Source organism: Oncorhynchus tshawytscha, linkage group LG06 (genome assembly GCF_018296145.1).
Source record: "Oncorhynchus tshawytscha isolate Ot180627B linkage group LG06, Otsh_v2.0, whole genome shotgun sequence".
NCBI classification, from domain to species: domain Eukaryota; kingdom Metazoa; phylum Chordata; class Actinopteri; order Salmoniformes; family Salmonidae; genus Oncorhynchus; species Oncorhynchus tshawytscha.
This window is the reverse complement of record NC_056434.1, coordinates 9920382-9938977: the sequence shown is the minus strand read 5'-3', so window position 1 is coordinate 9938977 and position 18596 is coordinate 9920382. Positions and strand designations below refer to the sequence as shown.

General features: G+C 45.3%; 1 protein-coding gene across 1 annotated transcript in view; it reads left to right on the top strand.

The window, feature by feature from the left end:
- The window catches only part of LOC112237332 (receptor-type tyrosine-protein phosphatase S-like), a 481675-nt gene that overhangs the window by 338331 nt on the left and 124748 nt on the right, over positions 1-18596 (top strand). Inside the window, 5 exon segments of the mRNA XM_042322948.1 lie at positions 5373-5435; positions 5438-5689; positions 6648-6841; positions 10453-10479; positions 12360-12477. Of these exon segments, the coding sequence (XP_042178882.1) occupies positions 5373-5435; positions 5438-5689; positions 6648-6841; positions 10453-10479; positions 12360-12477 (654 nt within the window).

The window sequence follows — 18596 nt, the reverse complement described above, 5'->3', positions numbered from 1 at the left end:
TAGAGAAGCTACAACCCCTCCCCGTTCCACAGCGGCCATGGTCACATCTGTCCATAGATTTCCTGACCGATCTTCCGCCGTCTCAGGGGAACACCACGGTTCTAGTGATTGTGGATCGGTTCTCTAAGTCCTGCCGTCTCCTCCCGTTGCCCGGTATCCCTACAGCCCTACAGACTGCGGAGGCGTTATTCACCCATGTCTTTCGGCACTACGGGGTGCCGGAGGACATCGTTTCTGATCGGGGCCCCCAATTCACGTCTCGGGTATGGAGAGCGTTCATGGAACGCTTGGGGGTCTCCGTCAGCCTGACCTCCGGTTATCACCCCGAGAGTAATGGGCAGGTGGAGAGAGTGAACCAGGAGGTGGGCAGGTTTCTGCGGTCGTATTGCCAGGATCGGCCAGGGGAGTGGGCACGATACATTCCCTGGGCTGAAATGGCTCAGAACTCACTACGCCACTCCTCTACTAACGTGTCCCCTTTTCAGTGTGTGTTGGGGGTACCAGCCGGTCCTGGCACCATGGCATCCGAGCCAGACCGAGGCTCCTGCGGTGGAGGAATGGGTACAGCGCTCCAAGGAGACCTGGAGGGCCGTCCAGGACTCTCTACGACAAGCGAGTGGACGGCAAAAGAGGAGTGCTGACCGCCACCGCAGTGAGGCCCCCGTGTTTGTACCGGGGGACAGGGTCTGGCTCTCGACCCGAAACCTACCTCTCCGCTTGCCCTGCCGGAAGCTGGGTCCGCAGTGTGTAGGGCCCTTTAAAGTCCTGAGGAGAATAAACGAGGTGTGTTATCGATTACAACTCCCTTCCTATTATCGTATTAACCCCTCGTTTCATGTGTCTCTCCTCAGGCCGGTGGTGGCTGGTCCCCTGCAGGACAGTGAGGTACCGGAGGTCCCTCCCCCCCCTCTGGACATCGAGGGGACCCCGGCGTACACGATCCGGGCCATTCTGGACTCAAGGCGCCGGGTGAGGGGCCTGCAGTACCTCGTGGACTGGGAGGGGTACGGTCCGGAGGAGAGGTGCTGGGTACCGGTGGGAGACATCTTGGATCCCTCCATGTTGAAGGATTTCCATCGCCTCCATCCGGATCGCCCTGCACCTCGTCCTCCGGGGCGACCTCGAGGCCGGTGTCGGCGCGCTGCGGGAGCCGCGCGTCAGGGGGTACTGTCACGAGTCCGACCGAGGGTGTTTCCTTTTCCCCGGGCGGGTGGCGCTCGGCGGTCGTCGTCACCGGCCTATTAGCTGCCACTGATTGTTTTTTCCTCCCCCTCCTTGTATGTTTAGTGGTAGCACCTGTGTAGGGTTAATTAGTTTGTCTTTATTAGACAGCCGGCCCGCCTGGTTGTTGTGCGGGATTATTTCATTGTAACCTTCGGCTCTGTTGTGTTTGGAACGTTACTTTTGTGAGCACCCTGTGGTGTGTTAAGCGCTATTAAAAGGACGCACAGCATTGAAATTCTGTTTCCTGCATTTGACTCCACACCCACGACACCCGGAGCATTACAGCTAGATTTGTCAAGCTTATAGAGACATACCCCAAGAGACTTGCAGTTGTAATTGCTGCAAAAGGTGACTCTGCAAAGTATTGACTTTGGGGGGGTGAATACGTTTTCAGTTTTTTTTGTCTTATTTATTTTTTGTTTCATAATAAAAAATATTTAGCATCTTCAAAGTGGTAGGCATGTTGTGTAAATCAAATTATACAAACCCCCCAAAAATCTATTTTAATTCCAGGTTGTAAGGCAACAAAATAGGAAAAATGCCAAGGGGGGTGAATACTTTCGCAAGCCACTGTATATACTGTATATGTAATATATATTTAAAATACTTTCCTTTATTGTTTTCCCCTAACCCTACCACCCCTCCCCTAATTGGAGTAAAGGAATGGACAGCAACACTTAGGCTTCTACTTCCAGCTTATACTGTACATACTATATACATTATACGGACACAGTATATTTGACATTATCTTTTGTTTGTTTTTAGTCCCATCCTCAACCCCTCCCATCTATCTCTGAACACCATCCAGTCCCATCCTTCAGCTACCCTCAACCCCTCCCATCTATATCTGAACACCATCCAGTCCCATCCTTCAGCTACCCTCAACCCCTCCCATCTATCTCTGAACACCATCCAGTCCCATCCTTCAGCTACCCTCAACCCTCCCATCTATATCTGAACACCATCCAGTCCCATCCTTCAGCTACCCACAACCCCTCCCCTCTATCTCTGAACACCATCCAGTCCCATCCTTCAGCTACCCTCAACCCCTCCCATCTATCTCTGAACACCATCCAGTCCCATCCTTCAGCTACCCTCAACCCCTCCCATCTATCTCTGAACACCATCCAGTCCCATCCTTCAGCTACCCTCAACCCCTCCCATCTATCTCCACTTTTCATTTTTAGCTGCCATATATTTTTCAACTGTGCTGTGATGTTTCATTAAAGTCCTGAACTTTTCTATTCTCATAGTTTCTACAGATTAAAGATAAACTCTTTTGCTAATAGTATTATTATATTAGTGATCGAAGGTGCTATTTGCAGAGTTATCTCCAGGTAAAGCTTGCAATTATTTTGCCATTCCTGAATCTGCGACCAAAAAATAGCTACGTATGGACAGTACCAAAACAAATGATCTAATGATTCTGTATCTTCACAGCAAAATCTGCAGAGCTAGGAAGGTTGTATCCCACATATATATAACATTCTATTGGTTGCAGAAATGTTGTATAATCATTTTCATTGAAAAACTATTTTAAGTTTTGAATCTGGCATCATTTTGTGTATCAGTTCATAAACCATATGCCATGGAATCAGAATATGGTATGATGACATCTATATTGCACAGCTGTCCATTTTTTGATCCTTAAATGAAACTGGTATTTATTTTACCAATTTAGGTCTTTAATGCAGGGCTGACAGACAAGCTCCTTACTTTCTCTCCCTTCACTATCCTCTTTCATTTTTGCGGTAATGCTGCAATTAGTTGGTTGTAATTTTGGGTAGAGCAGACATTTCCATATATTTTTGTTAGCTGCATGTGTGACATAACACCACCAGTCATATTTATGATATAATTTACAAAGATTATACCACACAAAATATTTAAAAAATCTCCAAAAATAACGTTTTTTAAATTAAAATCAATTAGTATATTTGGCTTTAACCATAATATTTGTTGTGATGTTACACTGAGTGTTTGAAAAATACAATCTATTGGAGAGAGAAGAAAAATACTGAAAGGCTCAAATCCAGTAAAACCGTAAGTAAATAAGCACATTGGACACCAAAAATAATAGTCTGTTCTTATATTTTGTTGACTGAGACTGTCCACTGATCGTAAAGACCTCCTGCCTTCTCCGTCTACTCTGATAGCGAGTGTACCGCAGCATTAACCTTAATGAGTACAGCAGCACAAGTCTTACATTTGTGTTCTTTGTGTTGTTTATACAACTGGTACACAGGTGGGAAAGTTATGAAATGGGATTCTCTGAGCAAAATGTTACTGTAAAGAAATGAACTGTGTCCTTTTCCAAAGGTCAAATGCAGAAACACAGAACCAGGTGGGTGTAGTTTTTCCCCAAATGCTCCCATTCCTCAGTCTTGTGGACCCTCCCTCCGGCCCAAGTTATACAAGAGGATAATACAGTCCTGGCTACAGCACAGAGCCAACTCTCTCCCTCTTAGCAACCCAAGAGAGTCCAAAACGACCTAACTTAACAGACCGATTTGAACAGTTACAAAGCACAGTTGATAAGGCGGCATATAGCCTAGCGGATAAGTGTGTTGGGCTAGTAACCGAAAGGTTATTGGTTTGAATCCTCAAGCCGACTAGGTGAAAAATCTTTTGATGTGCTCTTAAGCAAGGCACATAACTCACATAACTCCTGTAAGTCCCTCTGGATAACAGTGTCTGCTAAATGACTATTTTATATTTTTTTGTATTTTTTAACACACTAATATGGAGGGAGAGGGTTGTAAACTCACTGCCTCAGCGTGAGATCACTCTGTAGGTAGGTGCTGCTGGTAAGAAAGTCTTAAAAAGTTAGTATTTGAAGGAAGCCAGGTACGTATGATGCAGACGGTGTTTGTGAGCTGTAATGATATTATTTTCCGTTTTCTGCTCAATACCTTGTTTTGTTTTTTTCATGTTTCTTATGATTTGACCTTTTGAACCCCAATGTTTTTCTTTCTTTTGTATCACATCAGTGACAGAGAGAATTTGTTTTCCGGTACCTTGTTTCAATTTGTGTTTCGCTTCCTCAAACTCTTGTTTTGGAATGAAAACATAATGTATTTTGTTGTTCCTGTCGCTTTAATTTCAAATGTTTTTGTCCCTGATTTGCACAATGTGGAATGCCTTTTTCTATGAATTCATGTTTTTCATTTTATCTCATTAAAGCACTATAACAGATGAATTACATTAGTAATTACATAATAATGAACTGGGCTTGTCACCAATGATTCAGTGAATAATACTGTATTATTCTATTCACACGGAGGAGTGATGGTAGAATAAGAGGGATCTTGACTTGAATAGAAAGGGTGTCATCTATGTCCTCTTGTCTGCCTGACGTGGGGATGAGAAGTGAAACATTGTATCACTTCACTCTGCTAGTTGTAAGAGCTCTGTGCATATTAGAATGCCTAGGCTTTGATTTTGATTTAGAAGTACACAGATGTGTAGTATTTAATATGTTTTGGAAGACCAATCCACGCCAAAACCCAGCCGCTGTGTTGAATCGCTTTTATACAATTACAAATAAACCCAGACGCCCTTTATTTTTCATCCTTAAATCGATAGTGATAGTGTGCAGTGCAGGCCTGGACAGCCTAATATCAGATAGCTAGTTCCCTTGGTATCACACACGGGGCTGATAACTGACAGACCCCTTGGTGTGAGTCCGTGACATAGTCCCAGCTGTCAAAAGAACTGGCCCAGTATCTCACAAGAGGCAGCCATTTTGTTTCATTATTACGCACGGTGTGTCATCCAGTGCCCCTTAATCCTTTATTTTTACATTTGCCTGACAAATCAGTGTTTCCGTTCCTTTACTTTTGCCTTGAAATGTTTGTCAGTCCATGTTTCCCTTTGAGTTGGGTTTTTCCTTTTGTCATTTTCTTTATCTCTACCATCTTTTTGTTTGTTGTTTTTCACCCCTTTCCCCCTTCCTTCCTTCCTTCCTTCCTTCCTTCCTTCCTTCCTTCCTTCCTTCCTTCCTTCCTTCCTTCCTTCCTTCCTTCCTTCCTTCCTTCCTTCCTTCCTTCCTTCCTTCCTTCCTTCCTTCCTCCCTCCCTCCCTCCCTTCCTTCCTTCCTTCCTCCCTTCCTTCCTTCCTTCCTTCCTTCCTTCCTCCCACCTGACCAGAGCCCTCAGCCCCTCAAGATGTTAAGTGCAGCAGCTCCAGCTCCACCTCCCTGCTGGTAAGTTGGCGCCCCCGCCTGTGGAGAGCCAGAATGGCGCCCTGGCGGGGTACCTAGTGCGCTACCAGGTGGTGGGAGCCTCCGTTGAGGGTGGCAGTGCCGGGGAGCCCATGGAGGAGCCAGCCGTGCTGCCCAGTGATGGGAAGGTGCTGCTGCAGAAGCTGGAGAAGTGGACCCAGTACAGCGTCACCCTGGCCGCCTTCACTGAGATTGGGTCAGGCCCAGAGAGCGAGCCCCTGCTGTGCCGCACCGACGAGGATGGTACTTGAGCATGTTCCACCTGAAATACTGACAGTCTGTACACTTGTTATGAGGCAAAAACAATAACTGGGATGTTGACTTACTGTAGATGCACAACAATCTTCTTCTCAGATAATGGGCAATACCTCTACTACGGTATGATAAGGGTAGTAGCAGTAGTCAGCCATAAAATAACAATATGATGCCCATACAATAGCTTTTCCATATCCCTAAACAAAGGATAAATTCATACTTTCAATAACTTAGCTCAGTGGTTCAAATCAAGGACCCCCAGACATAATCGTTTAAATAAACATAGACAATACCCTTGGGAAATTGCAGCGTCATTGTTAAACCATTTCACCTCCCCTTCTACATGGAATTTATGATATAGCCGCCCCCATCTCATCTCCTTCTTCCTCTAGTCTATGGTGTTCAGCCATAAATGGATATGAGCACGCCACACCTCAGGCATTCATACGGTTGACCCTGTGTCACAGCACAGCCCACTGATGGGAGGCTACTCAGCCAACTGATGGCTCGCCATCTCCCACAATACAACAGTGCAAATGGGCCACAGTTTTATTAACCAGGAGCCCATTTATCTCTGAAGGCCAGTGCGATGCACAGTAAAGGCAGGACGCCAAGACCTCACATAAAGGCTTTCCATTATGTCTGAGAGACAGGTGGTTCAACTGGAGACGTATTGGGAGGTCTGGCTGTGAGGGAGGGATGATGGCATTTTGTTGGCAGTAACAGGTGTTGTTGTGTAGTGCAGTATTGTGTGCTTGAAAGTTTTGTCCCTATAGTGTGTTGTTGGGGTGAGGAGGAGGTCACAGTTGATGTCTGCCAGTTTATCTGTCTGTCAGGGGAATAGCTCTTGTAGTTTTGCCAGATAGATAACCTATACATACAATATGAGTGTACTATTCTGCAGCAGTGTTTTAACAGAGACACTATCTTGTTTTTTAACCCACAGTTCCCGGAGCTCCTCCTAGGCGGGTCGAGGTGGAGGTGCTCAACTCCACGGCGCTCAAGGTCATGTGGCGCTCCCTGTCGCCGGGGCGACAGCACGGCCAGATCCGTGGTTACCAGGTGCACTATGTGCGTGTGGAGAACGGGGAGTCGCGCGGCCTGCCCCTCATCAAGGACGTCATGCTTGCCGATGCCCAGGTATACCTAGCCCCCATTGGTCCACCAATCAAGCAATTCATTTGACCAAGCTGGCCTATGGGGTGCCACTATCTAATGACAAAATGGCACCGATAGATAGGGCAGTCGTGCTTCCAGCACCTAGGCAACTTTGCAGTATTTAGTTTAACAAGTATTTCGCTACACCTGCAATAACATCTGCTTAACACGTGTATGTGACCAATAAAATGTGATTTGACTTGATGAGAGCCCATGTGAAGATTAGCTCAAAGCTTACAAATAAAATATGTTTTATAGTGTAATATGAAAGTAATAGAGCGTTCTGTGGTAAATGCTACACATTACTTTTACAATATGTGCTAAAATGAGTACAATATGGCTGCTCTTTCCTCAGGTTTCTCTTTAGTCTCCTTGGTTTTTAATTTCATGTTTCAGCAATATTACTCTCCTCTGCCCACAAAAAAAATTATCGCTCCTTCTTTTTTTTTCACTTCCCCTCCTTTTATCAGTGCTGAATGACCCCCCTTAATCTCAGTTACCCAGATGTCAAATTCTGTCACGAAAGGTTGTCATTTCCTGTTGTACTTCTGGGGGGATTGCCGTTAACAATTTTCATTACCTTTGTGCAAAGAAAGGAAGTGACGTCTCCTCCCTCGGAAGCGGAAAACTCTCGGCCAAGCCCCTCCCTTCCGCTAATTTATCATGGCCAAAAAGCACATTTTTGTGTTCATGTATTTTTACGATACACCCTATTGGAAACCGTTCATCATCCGCACACAGGCCTGAAAATCACCACACCAGTTTAAGCACCGCCTTTGCCCAATCTTGATCTGTCCAAATAATCAAAAACGAAGACTCAAAACCAGGAACTACTGCTGCTCGTAATCACATAATTCTACGTCGGCCTTGACAGATTCACGCCGTTTCATCTGTCCACGAGAATCTGTCCATGAGAGATTAGACCCCCTTAAAGAGAACATCACTCCACGGCCCCGCGGAAATCTAATTAACATTAATTTAAAAAAAATCCCCATCAAAATCAATCTGTTTAAGCTAGAGATGTCTGCAGAGCAGTGTTCATCAGACCATGAGACATCTTCTCACAAAACGTCTGTAGCGTCCGAACGGTTTGGCCTACAAACTATTATGACCCCTTTATGGAAAGATGAGCCTCTCACAAACACAATGGTGTATCTCAAGGCACACGTCTAAAGTAGGTAGAGCCTCTCTTGCCAACTTCTGTGTGTACCGACCGAACAGTGTGGGCTACACACGAATATGACCTATCTACAGAAAGGTGAGACACTCACGAACATGTTGTTTTGCTCTAGGACTTCCACAAGTCTCACAAGACTCTTCTGAAGTTCCCCAGTACACCAGTTGAAAACATTTATGGAAGTGTATATCTGGAGATTCTGTAGTTTATTGCCTAAAATAAGGGGTAAATACATAAATATATATATATATATATATATATATATATATATATATATATATACATACACTACCGTTCAAAAGTTTGGGGACACTTAGAAATGTCCTTGTTTTTGAAAGAAAAGCAAATTTTTGCCCGTTAAAACAACATAAACATTTATCAGAAATATAGTGTAGACATGGTTAATGTTGTAAATGACTATTGTAGCTGTTTAGAAGGCCAGCATCCCGGATTCGCCTCTTCACTGTTGACGTTGAGACTGGTGTTTTGCGGGTACTATTTAATGAAGCTGCCAGTTGAGGACTTGTGAGGTCGTCTTTCTCAAACTAGGCACCTTAATGTACTTGTCCTCTTGCTCAGTTGTGCACCGGGGCCCCCCTCTCCTCTTTCTATTCTGGTTAGAGCCAGTTTACGCTGTTCTGTGAAGGGAGCAGTACACAGCGTTGTACGAGATCTTCAGTTTCTTGGTAATTTCTCGCATGGAATAGCCTTCATTTGTCAGAACAAGAATAGACTGACAAGTTTCAGAAGAAAGTTCTTTGTTTCTGGCCATTTTGAGCCTGTAATCGAACCCACAAATGCTGATACTCCAGATACTCAACTAGTCTAAAGAAGCCAGTTTTATTGCTTTTTTAATCAGGACAAAATTCAAAATCAAACAGGGCTTAGACAGGGCTTAGACTCTAGAGGGTTAAAGAGAACATCAGTCTTTTTTTCAGGGCTGTACTCCCCTTAACGAGAACATCAGTCTTTTTGTCAGGGCTGTGTAGACCCCCCTTAAAGAGAACATCAGTATTTTTGTCAGGGCATGAAAGGATTTCAGAGGAAATGGTCCTCCCTGAAAGCTAGAATTATAATGTAAGCCAGCACAATGGTAGGTTTTCACAAAGCTTCTGTCACCAAAACAGTGGAGAAAATGCAGAGAAAGTTGTTTCAATGGGCTGTGTTATTCTACTGTAAAGTACACCGCTAGGACAACCAAAACAAAATTATAAACACACTAAATATTTATCCCCAGAACAGAAGTCTATTGACGTATCTATTCCACAAAGTTTCAAAGGAACATTCATGATGTGCTGTGTGTGTGCGTGTGTGTGTGTGTGTGTGTGGTCTCTTCTTTCACAGGTCTCTGATGTGCTGTGTGTGTGGTCTCTTCTTTCATAGGTCTCAGATGTGCTGTGTGTGTGGTCTCTCCTTTCACAGGTCTCTGATGTCCTGTGTGTGTGTGGTCTCTTCTTTCACAGGTCTCTGATGTGCTGTGTGTGTGTGTGTGGTCTTTTCTTTCACAGGTCTCTGATGTGCTGTGTGTGTGTGTGGTCTCTTCTTTCACAGGTCTCTGATGTGCTGTGTGTGTGTGTGTTCTTTTCTTTCACAGGTCTCTGATGTGCTGTGTGTGTGTGGTCTTTTCTTTCACAGGTCTCTCTTTTAAAAGAGATTGCATATCAATGAGAATAAGCTGTATAAATAAATGTGAACGCATTATGTGAACGCATTAAATAAATGTGGAAAAAAATGAACGCATTATGACAGGCTGCTGACAAATATGAGCGCTTCAGCCAATGATTAGATATTTTAGTAGTACAGGTAATGCACTTAAAGAAAAACAATTCTCCCCAAATTCGTGATATCCGATTGGTAGTTACAGTCTTGTCCCATTGCTGCAACTCCCGTAAGGACTCGGGAGACACGAAGGTCGAGAGCTGTGCTTCCTCCAAAATACAACCTCGCCAAGCTGCACTGCTTCTTGACACAATGCTCATCTTAAGCCAGAAGCCAGCCACACCAATGTGTAAGAGTAAACACCGTACACCTGACGACCATGTCAACATGCACTGCACCCGGCCCGCCACAGGAGTTGCTAGAGCGAGATGGGACAAGGACATCCCGAGCCGGCCAAACCTTTCCCTAACCTGGACGACGCTGAGCCAATTGTGCGCCACCTCATGGGTCTCCCGTATCTGTAGTGACGCAGCTAGCATTGCGATGCCTTAGACTGCTGCACAGACTAGCTCCCTAGCACAGACTAGCTTTCCTCTTGCCCTCTCTGGCCTCTTCTCTACCTCCTCTCAACACACTGCCCCTCTCTTGAGTTTCTCTTCCTCTCTCTCTCTCTCTCTCTCTCTCTCTCTCTCTCTCTCTCTCTCTTTAACAAATCTTTCTCTTTCTCTCCTGCACTCTCCTCTCTATATGGGGGTAGTGGGAAACAGACGATACAGCCGAATATGTGAGTATATATATGGAGTTGCTAGAGTGCTATGGTACAGTTGGGGGCGGGGATAAAAAGCACTGTGTATTGCATCACCCTAGCTCTTTTCACATCTATAAGAAAGACAGGGTTTACATCAGCCTATTCAGTAGAGCTGTGATATTATGGAGCTTTATCAGTAATGCCCTAGCACTGTATGTTGAGAACAGGCTCTCAAGTTAGCCCTACCCATCTCCAGTATTGATGTCCTAGAGCAGGGGTGTCAAACATATGGCCTGCGAGGGGTCTGAGTAAAAACAAATGATTGTCCCCTGTGATGAAATGGGAGCGGGGACTATGGATTTGTCTCCGTCCGTTCGTTCGTACGGTAGTTAGTCACAGACACCTCTGGCCCGATTTTTTGAAACTTGGGTGAATGATACATGTTGTCCAGGTCTCAGTGAAGACCGACTGTGGCCCTCCAGATCTCAGTGAAAACCGACTGTGGCCCTCCAGATCTCAGCGAAGACCGACTGTGGCCCTCCAGATCTCAGTGAAGATTGAATGTGGCTCTCCAGATCTCAGTGAAGACCGAATGTGGCTCTCCAGATCTCAGTGAAGACCGACTGTGGCCCTCCAGATCTCAGTGAAGACCGAATGTGGCTCTCCAGATCTCAGTGAAGACCGACTGTGGCCCTCCAGATCTCAGTGAATACCGAATGTGGCCCTCCAGATCTCAGTGAAGACCGACTGTGGCTCTCCAGATCTCAGTGAAGACCGAATGTGGCCCTCCAGATCTCATTGAAGACCGAATATGGCTCTCCAGATCTCAGTGAAGACCAAATGTGGCTCTCCAGATCTCAGTGAAGACCGAATGTGGCTCTCCAGATCTCAGTGAAGACCGAATGTGGCCCTCCAGATCTCAGTGAAGACCGAATGTGGCCCTCCAGATCTCAGTGAAGACCGAATGTGGCCCTCCAGATCTCAGTGAAGACCGACTGTGGCCCTCCAGATCTCAGTGAAGATTGAATGTGGCCCTCCAGATCTCAGTGAAGATTGAATGTGGCCCTCCAGATCTCAGTGAAGATTGAATGTGGCCAACGGAGCAATATGAGTTTGACACCCCTGTCCTAGATAGAGTAAAGGCTAATTAGCTGTGCAGCTGATGAGAAGGTGGCTGATGCAATATCTGTCTGCTGCTTCTCCCTGTGACTGGACTGCTTAATCATGCTACTTTGTGCTACTTTGTGTCATGTTGTGTTGTCATGGTATTATCTCGTGTTGTGATGGTGTTGTCATGGTGTTGTGTCATGGTGTTGTGTTGTGTTGTCATGGTGTTGTGTCATGTTGTCATGGTGTTGTGTTGTTTTCTTTTTTTTCTTTGGTGGTGCCCGAGATTGAGTGTGAAATCTCAATGATTGCCAACCCCTTTTATTTAATTCACAGTGTTATTGCACTTGCATGGTATATATGATATGGATGCCGCCATCTTCGCTGTGAAAACAGAAGATACTGTATGTCCCCCCCTATTCCTCTGCTGACCTCTCCATCTCTCAGCCAACCAGTCTGAAAACCTCCTGCATTCATTTAGCTAGCCAGGCACCTCTACTGAAAGATTTATCAGCATTGATCAAAGCCTCCTCTCTCAAGAGAACCAGACAAAATAACGTCTGACCTGAAAACTGCACTGACCAGTCAGCCAGCCAGAATGCATGCATACATTGATTATTCATTTAAGTTGTTTTGTGAGTGTAGCTTGGCTAATGCCTCAGACAATGTAGGTTAAACATTTTATCCAGAGGTAAAAAGCAGCAGGACACAATAAATGGTAAAAGAAGGTGGTTGGCTGCGGAGGTGATGATGGTCACATGTTTTGACCGGTGTTCTGATACATTTTGTCTACTTCCTGTTTCCTACAGGAAATGGTCATCGGAGGGCTACAGTCGGACACCACCTACTCCATCACAGTAGCTGCGTACACCACGAAGGGAGATGGAGCACGCAGCAAACCCAAACTGGTGGTAACCAAAGGAGCAGGTCAGTCTTTCATTTTATTGTAGCTCATTACCATGCATTAGTACCGCATTATAATGCATTACAACTGCAGGCCTTAAGTGAATTGTTACCTTGCCTATATTGGAAAGAATTCTACCAATCCAATATTTATCGATGAAACGGTTGTGGGTTTATTAAAATTAAAATTATTAAAACTTCCCCTCCCGATCTCTTTTGAAAGACAGAAACCATCCTATTTCGATTCGACCTGTTTGTTGTTGTGTTGCCGCTGGAGAGGAAGTTTGGATGTTTGGAATTGGATAGGGCACTGAAGATAATCTATAAATGTTCAGCAAACTATCCACAGACGGAATGGCGGATGACAGGAAATAGTAGTAAACATAGTTTTTGGCAGATTTGGTTCTTCAAATCAAATCAAATGTATTTATATAGCCCTTCGTACATCAGCTGATATCTCAAAGTGCTGTACAGAAACCCAGCCTAAAACCCCAAACAGCACGCAATGCAGGTGTAGAAGCACGGTGGCTAGGAAAAACTCCCTAGAAAGGCCAAACCCTAGAAAGAAACCTAGAGAGGAACCAGGCTATGAGGGGTGGCCAGTCCTCTTCTGGCTGTGCTGGGTGGAGATTATAACAGAACATGGCCAAGATGTTCAAATGTTCATAAATGACCAGCATGGTCAAATAATAATAATCACAGTAGTTGTCGAGAGTGCCGCAAGTCAGCACCTCAGGAGTAAATGTCAGTTGGCTTTTCATAGCCGATCATGAAGAGTATCTCTACCACTCCTGCTGTCTCTAGAGAGTTGAAAACAGCAGTTCTGGGACAGGTAGCACGTCCGGTGAACAGGTCAGGGTTCCATAGCCGCATGTAGAACAGTTGAAACTAGAGCAGCAGCACGACCAGGTGGACTGGGGACAGCAAGGAGTCATCAGGCCAGGTAGTCCTGAGGCATGGTCCTAGGGCTCAGGTCCTCCAAGAGAAAGAGAGAATTAGAGAGAGCATACTTAAGTTCACACAGGACACCGGATAAGACAGGAGAAGTACTCCAGATATAACAAACTGACCCTAGCTCCCCAACACATAAACTACTGCAGCATAAATACCGGAGGCTGAGACAGGAGGGGTCAGGAGACACTGTGGCCCCATCCGATGATACCCCCGGACAGGGCCAAACAGGTTATTCCGTTGCCATCCAGGCCCGAGGCTCGTGGATTACTGCTAGAGGCCTTATTCAGACATCAGAAATGTTCTTTCTTTCTTTATAATGCTACACTCAGACTTCAGAGTCTCTCTTTCTTTCTCTCTTTATAATGCTACACTCAGACTTCAGAGTCTCTCTTTCTTTCTCTCTTTATAATGCTACACTCAGACTTCAGAGTCTCTCTTTCTCCCTCTTTTCCTCTCTCTTAAACACCAGTCTCCAAGCCAACGTTAACCAGGTCACTTGAGCCTCATAAGAATCCGAAAGCTTAGCTACCGTGAACACGGCCTATACCTGCAAGACTAGAGAGCCGTGAAAGCATTTTTGAGCAAATACGGGGCCTCCAGGGCTAAGATATGAGGCTCTTTTGTGAATGCATCCACGCTAGTCTGCTTCGGGTTCTTCAAACATCCAATAAAAAACAAACTAGAAAGCAGACTCACACACAAACCTCTTTTGACAGGTCGTGATCTTGACAGGTGTGCCTATCACTGGTATCAGACAGTATGACGGACGACAAAGGGCCCTGGTACTGTCACTTCTCTCCTCCCTCCCTTGTCGGCCTGTGCTGACTGATACGCCAGTCTCTCTCACACCATCCATCCCTCCCTTAAATCCAATCCCCCTTTCGCTTTTCATTACTGAAATGCGGAAAAGAGACCAAAATAAATAAATGAGCGTGAGGCAGACAAAAAAGGGACGAAGGGAAGCCTCAGCCCCTTCGGAGGAAAAAAGTACTTCCAACTCCCCTTTCATGTGACAGTGGAGCTACCAGATTTCAGTTCTGCCATGGGGCTCAGTCAAATCGTGGCCCAGACGGTTGCCATGGTTCTCCCAGGCCCATTTCAGGGAGACATTGTGCTTTCAGACAAGTTAAGCCCTTGCCTTGTGCTATTGATAAGGCAGCGGCACAGACGGGGAGGAGGGCCCTTTCGAGAGTTTACACACACACACACACACACACACACACACACACACACACACACACACACACAGAGAGAGAGAGAGACTGTTTTTTTATCTTTCAGAAAGGCAACCAGACTCTTAAGACAGCAAAATAAAGAAATTCCAAGTTGTTGGAAGTATGGCTTTGTCAAACTCTTAAGTCTTTGTTCAATAGATAATGCCTCAACCTAAAACATTGTGAAAATCGAGGATAGAATAATTTCATCAAACTCAAAGTGCAGCCGGCTACTTTTGCTGTAGGTGTTGGAGTCTAGGTTTGACGCAGTCTTCAGTCTTCGTGCATTATTTAGCTTCCATTGTGTTTCAATGTGTTCCTTTTTTACTAAGTAATAACAGTTTGTTTCCTAGAACTTGGTGTTGTGTGACTTCGCCGTGCATATTCAAATCGCTCTCAGGGCTCTTAAATATTGAAGAACCTTCATGGCCAAATGTGAGGTTAATTACTTTGAAAGAAAGGACCAGACATTCACATCCAATTGGTTTGAAATCAATGGTGAAGTGTGATATGTGATTGATAAAATAAATAAAAAAGCAAGCTCTTACCTACAACCGATTTAAGAATATTCCAATCCTAACTATTAAGAACAACTATCTATTCCTAACACTGACATTAAGACTGTAATCCATACTACACTGTCAACCATACAGAAGGACAGTCCATTAACTCCATTAACATTCCAAGGCCACCAAGGTCCACTTCCCCTCCCACTCTAATAGTCAGAAATGTTCATTAGTCCTCGTCCCTCGGTCTTTCCCCCTCCTCCTCTGCATCTTCCCACCCCTTCCCCATTCTGCCTGGGAGGTATAGAGAAGCCGAGAATACTCTGGGAATACCCCGGAATACTCTGGGAAGAAACCGTCTGGACACCACTAGCCTCCACAGACCCCCTGGCTGTCTCTTCTCCTGTTTGGTTACGTAGCGCTGGTGGCTGGCGGGGCCAATAAGCTTGTAGCATATTTATGACTTTCCTTCTACTGTCCTGATTTCTTCTGTATTTTTATAAGATATAGAAATTAGTCCTTAAAATAGGTGTTAAGTCAAAGCTGGTATCCTTAATGGTGAAACTACCACGTCCGCTTGGGATATTACGACAACAAAGGTTACAAACAATGAACCCTGTTTTTTTTTCCCTCTGACATCATTGCACCCGCGATAGAGGAATATAAATATGGGTTGGCAATGGATTACGAAAGACCTTTGCTGTCAAAATAGCTGTGCATCTCTCAGCGTGGCCGAGGCGATTATTCATCACCACAGCTAAATTAGGTATATGTGGGGAGGCATTTTCAATTATGTTTGCCCTCTTCCGCTGGTCCGCTCATGCCCCCTTTTCCACCGATATCAATTGCGTGCGAAAATGCAGCCAAGCATTTATGGAGTGCCTTAGACAACGCCTCGCAGGCCAGTACAGTAGAGTGAGGTGGACCCACGACCCCTGATATATCTTCCTGGAAATTGTAACCGCAGGTTAATGGCTTACATGGTTGAATCTATTTAAAAAATAATAAAATCTTGTTTGGCTCACAGACACACTATTATAGAAACTCGTACATCAGTGGAGGCTGGTGGTAGTAGCTATACGAGTTCGGGCTCATTGTAATGACTGGAATGGCATTAATGAAAAGGTATCAAACACATGGGAACCACATTATTCCATTCCAGTCCCCAAAAAAATTGTACCTTTATTTTACTAGGCAAGACAGTTAAGAACAAATTCTTATTTTCAATGATGGCCTAGGAACAGTGGGTTAACTGCCTTGTTCAGGGGCAACCTTGCAACCTTTCGGTTACTAGCCCAATACTTTAACCACTAGGCTACCCTGCTGTCCCAATGAGCCTGTCCTCCTATAGCTCATCCCAAACCAGCCTCCACTGACGTACATTATTACTTGTCTAGAGGGAGAGAGAGAGAGAGAACAGCGACCGTTAAAGCTGGTCCTGATGGGAAATGTGCCTCCAGCTCCACTGGGAGTGATTGAGAGAGGCTGAGTGGATAGGAATGGAGTGACAGAGGGAGGAGGGGAGGAGGAAAGAGGGAGACAATCAAGGTGTCCACAATCCCCCACTCCTCCCTCGCTGTCCCCTCTTTGCGGCAGAAGGCTCCCGGTTCTCTGTCACCTTCAACACGGGGAACTGTCATTATCACATCCTCCCTCCTCCTCTTCCTCTCTCCATCCTCCAGTCTTCCCTTAGCACCAATCAGCTTGGTCAATTAACCCCACCGGCCCTTACCTCTCCATTAACAGTAGCCCTGGCCTATCATGTAAACACACACCTCAGTGCTATTATCTCTGATGTCCTCATTGGGGCTTTCTAAGCAGTAGATGTGAGAGGAGGGAGAGTCAAGTTTAAACAAGACAGGCTAGTTGCGGGGCTGAGCTATAGTTTGTTAGCGGGGAGTAATGAACTCATTCATCTCACTGCTGTTTGGAGGCTGCTATTCCATTACTGCTCCAACTAATTAACCCCTGCCCACAACAGGCCTATTCAAAAGAGAAATAAAGAATAAGAGTCGAGGAACAAGAGGGTACAAAGGGGAAGGGGTATAACGGGGAGAGGGGTAGTGGAGTAGTAGGGTAGTGGAGTAGTATAGTAGTGGAGTAGTAGGGTAGTGGAGTAGTAGGTTAGTGGAGTAGTATAGTAGTGGAGTAGTAGGGTAGTGAAGTAGTAGGTTAGTGGAGTAGTAGGTTAGTGGAGTAGTGGAGTAGTGTAGTAGTGGAGTAGTAGGGTGGTGGAGTGGTAGGGTAGTGGAGTAGTAGGGTGGTGGAGTGGTAGGGTAGTGGAGTAGTAGGGTAGTGGAGTAGTAGGGTAGTGGAGTAGTATAGTAGTAGGATAGTGGAGTAGTATAGTAGTGGAGTAGTATAGTAGTGGAGTAGTGGGGTAATGGAGTAGTATAGTAGTAGGATAGTGGAGTAGTATAGTTGTGGAGTAGTGGAGTAGAGGGGTAGTGGAGTAGTATAGTAGTAGGGTAGTATAGTAGTATAGTAGTGGAGTAGTATAGTGGTGGGGCAGTGGAGTAGTATAGTAGTAGGGTAGTGGGGAATTATAGTAGTGCAGTAGTTTAGTAGTGGGGAAGTGGAGCAGTATAGTAGCAGGGCAGTGTGGAGTAGTGTAGTAGTGTAGTAGTATAGTAGTGGAGTAGTGTGGTAGTGGAGTAGTATAGTAGTAGGGTAGTGGAGGAGGATAGTAGTGGAGTAGTGGGGTAGTATAGTAGTGGGGTAGTGGATGAGTATAGTAGTGGAGTAGCAGGGTAGTATAGTAGTCGGGTAGTAGGGTAGTGGAGTTGTATAGTAGTAGGGTAGTGGGGAATTATAGTAGTGGAGTAGTTTAGTAGTGGGGAAGTGGAGCAGTATAGTAGCAGGGCAGTGTGGAGTAGTGTAGTAGTGTAGTGGAGTAGTGTGGTAGTGGAGTAGTATAGTAGTAGGGTAGTGGGGTAGTATAGTAGTGGGGTAGTGGATGAGTATAGTAGTGGAGTAGCAGGGTAGTATAGTAGTGGGGTAGTAGGGCAGTGGATGAGTATAGTAGTGGAGTAGTGGGGTAGTATAGTAGTGGGGCAGTGGATGAGTATAGTAGTGGAGTAGCAGGGTAGTATAGTAGTGGGGTAGTAGGGCAGTGGAGTAGTATAGTATTGGGGTAGTGGATGAGTATAGTAGTGGAGTAGCAGGGTAGTATATTAGTGGGGTAGTGGATGAGTATAGTTGTGGAGTAGCAGGGTAGTATAGTAGTGGGGTAGTGGATGAGTATAGTAGTGGAGTAGCAGGGTAGTATAGTAGTGGGGTAGTGGATGAGTATAGTAGTGGAGTAGCAGGGTAGTATAGTAGTGGGGTAGTGGATGAGTATAGTAGTGGAGTAGCAGGGTAGTATAGTATAGTGGATGAGTATAGTAGTGGAGTAGCAGGGTAGTATAGTAGTGGGGTAGTGGATGAGTATAGTAGTGGAGTAGCAGGGTAGTATAGTAGTGGGGTAGTA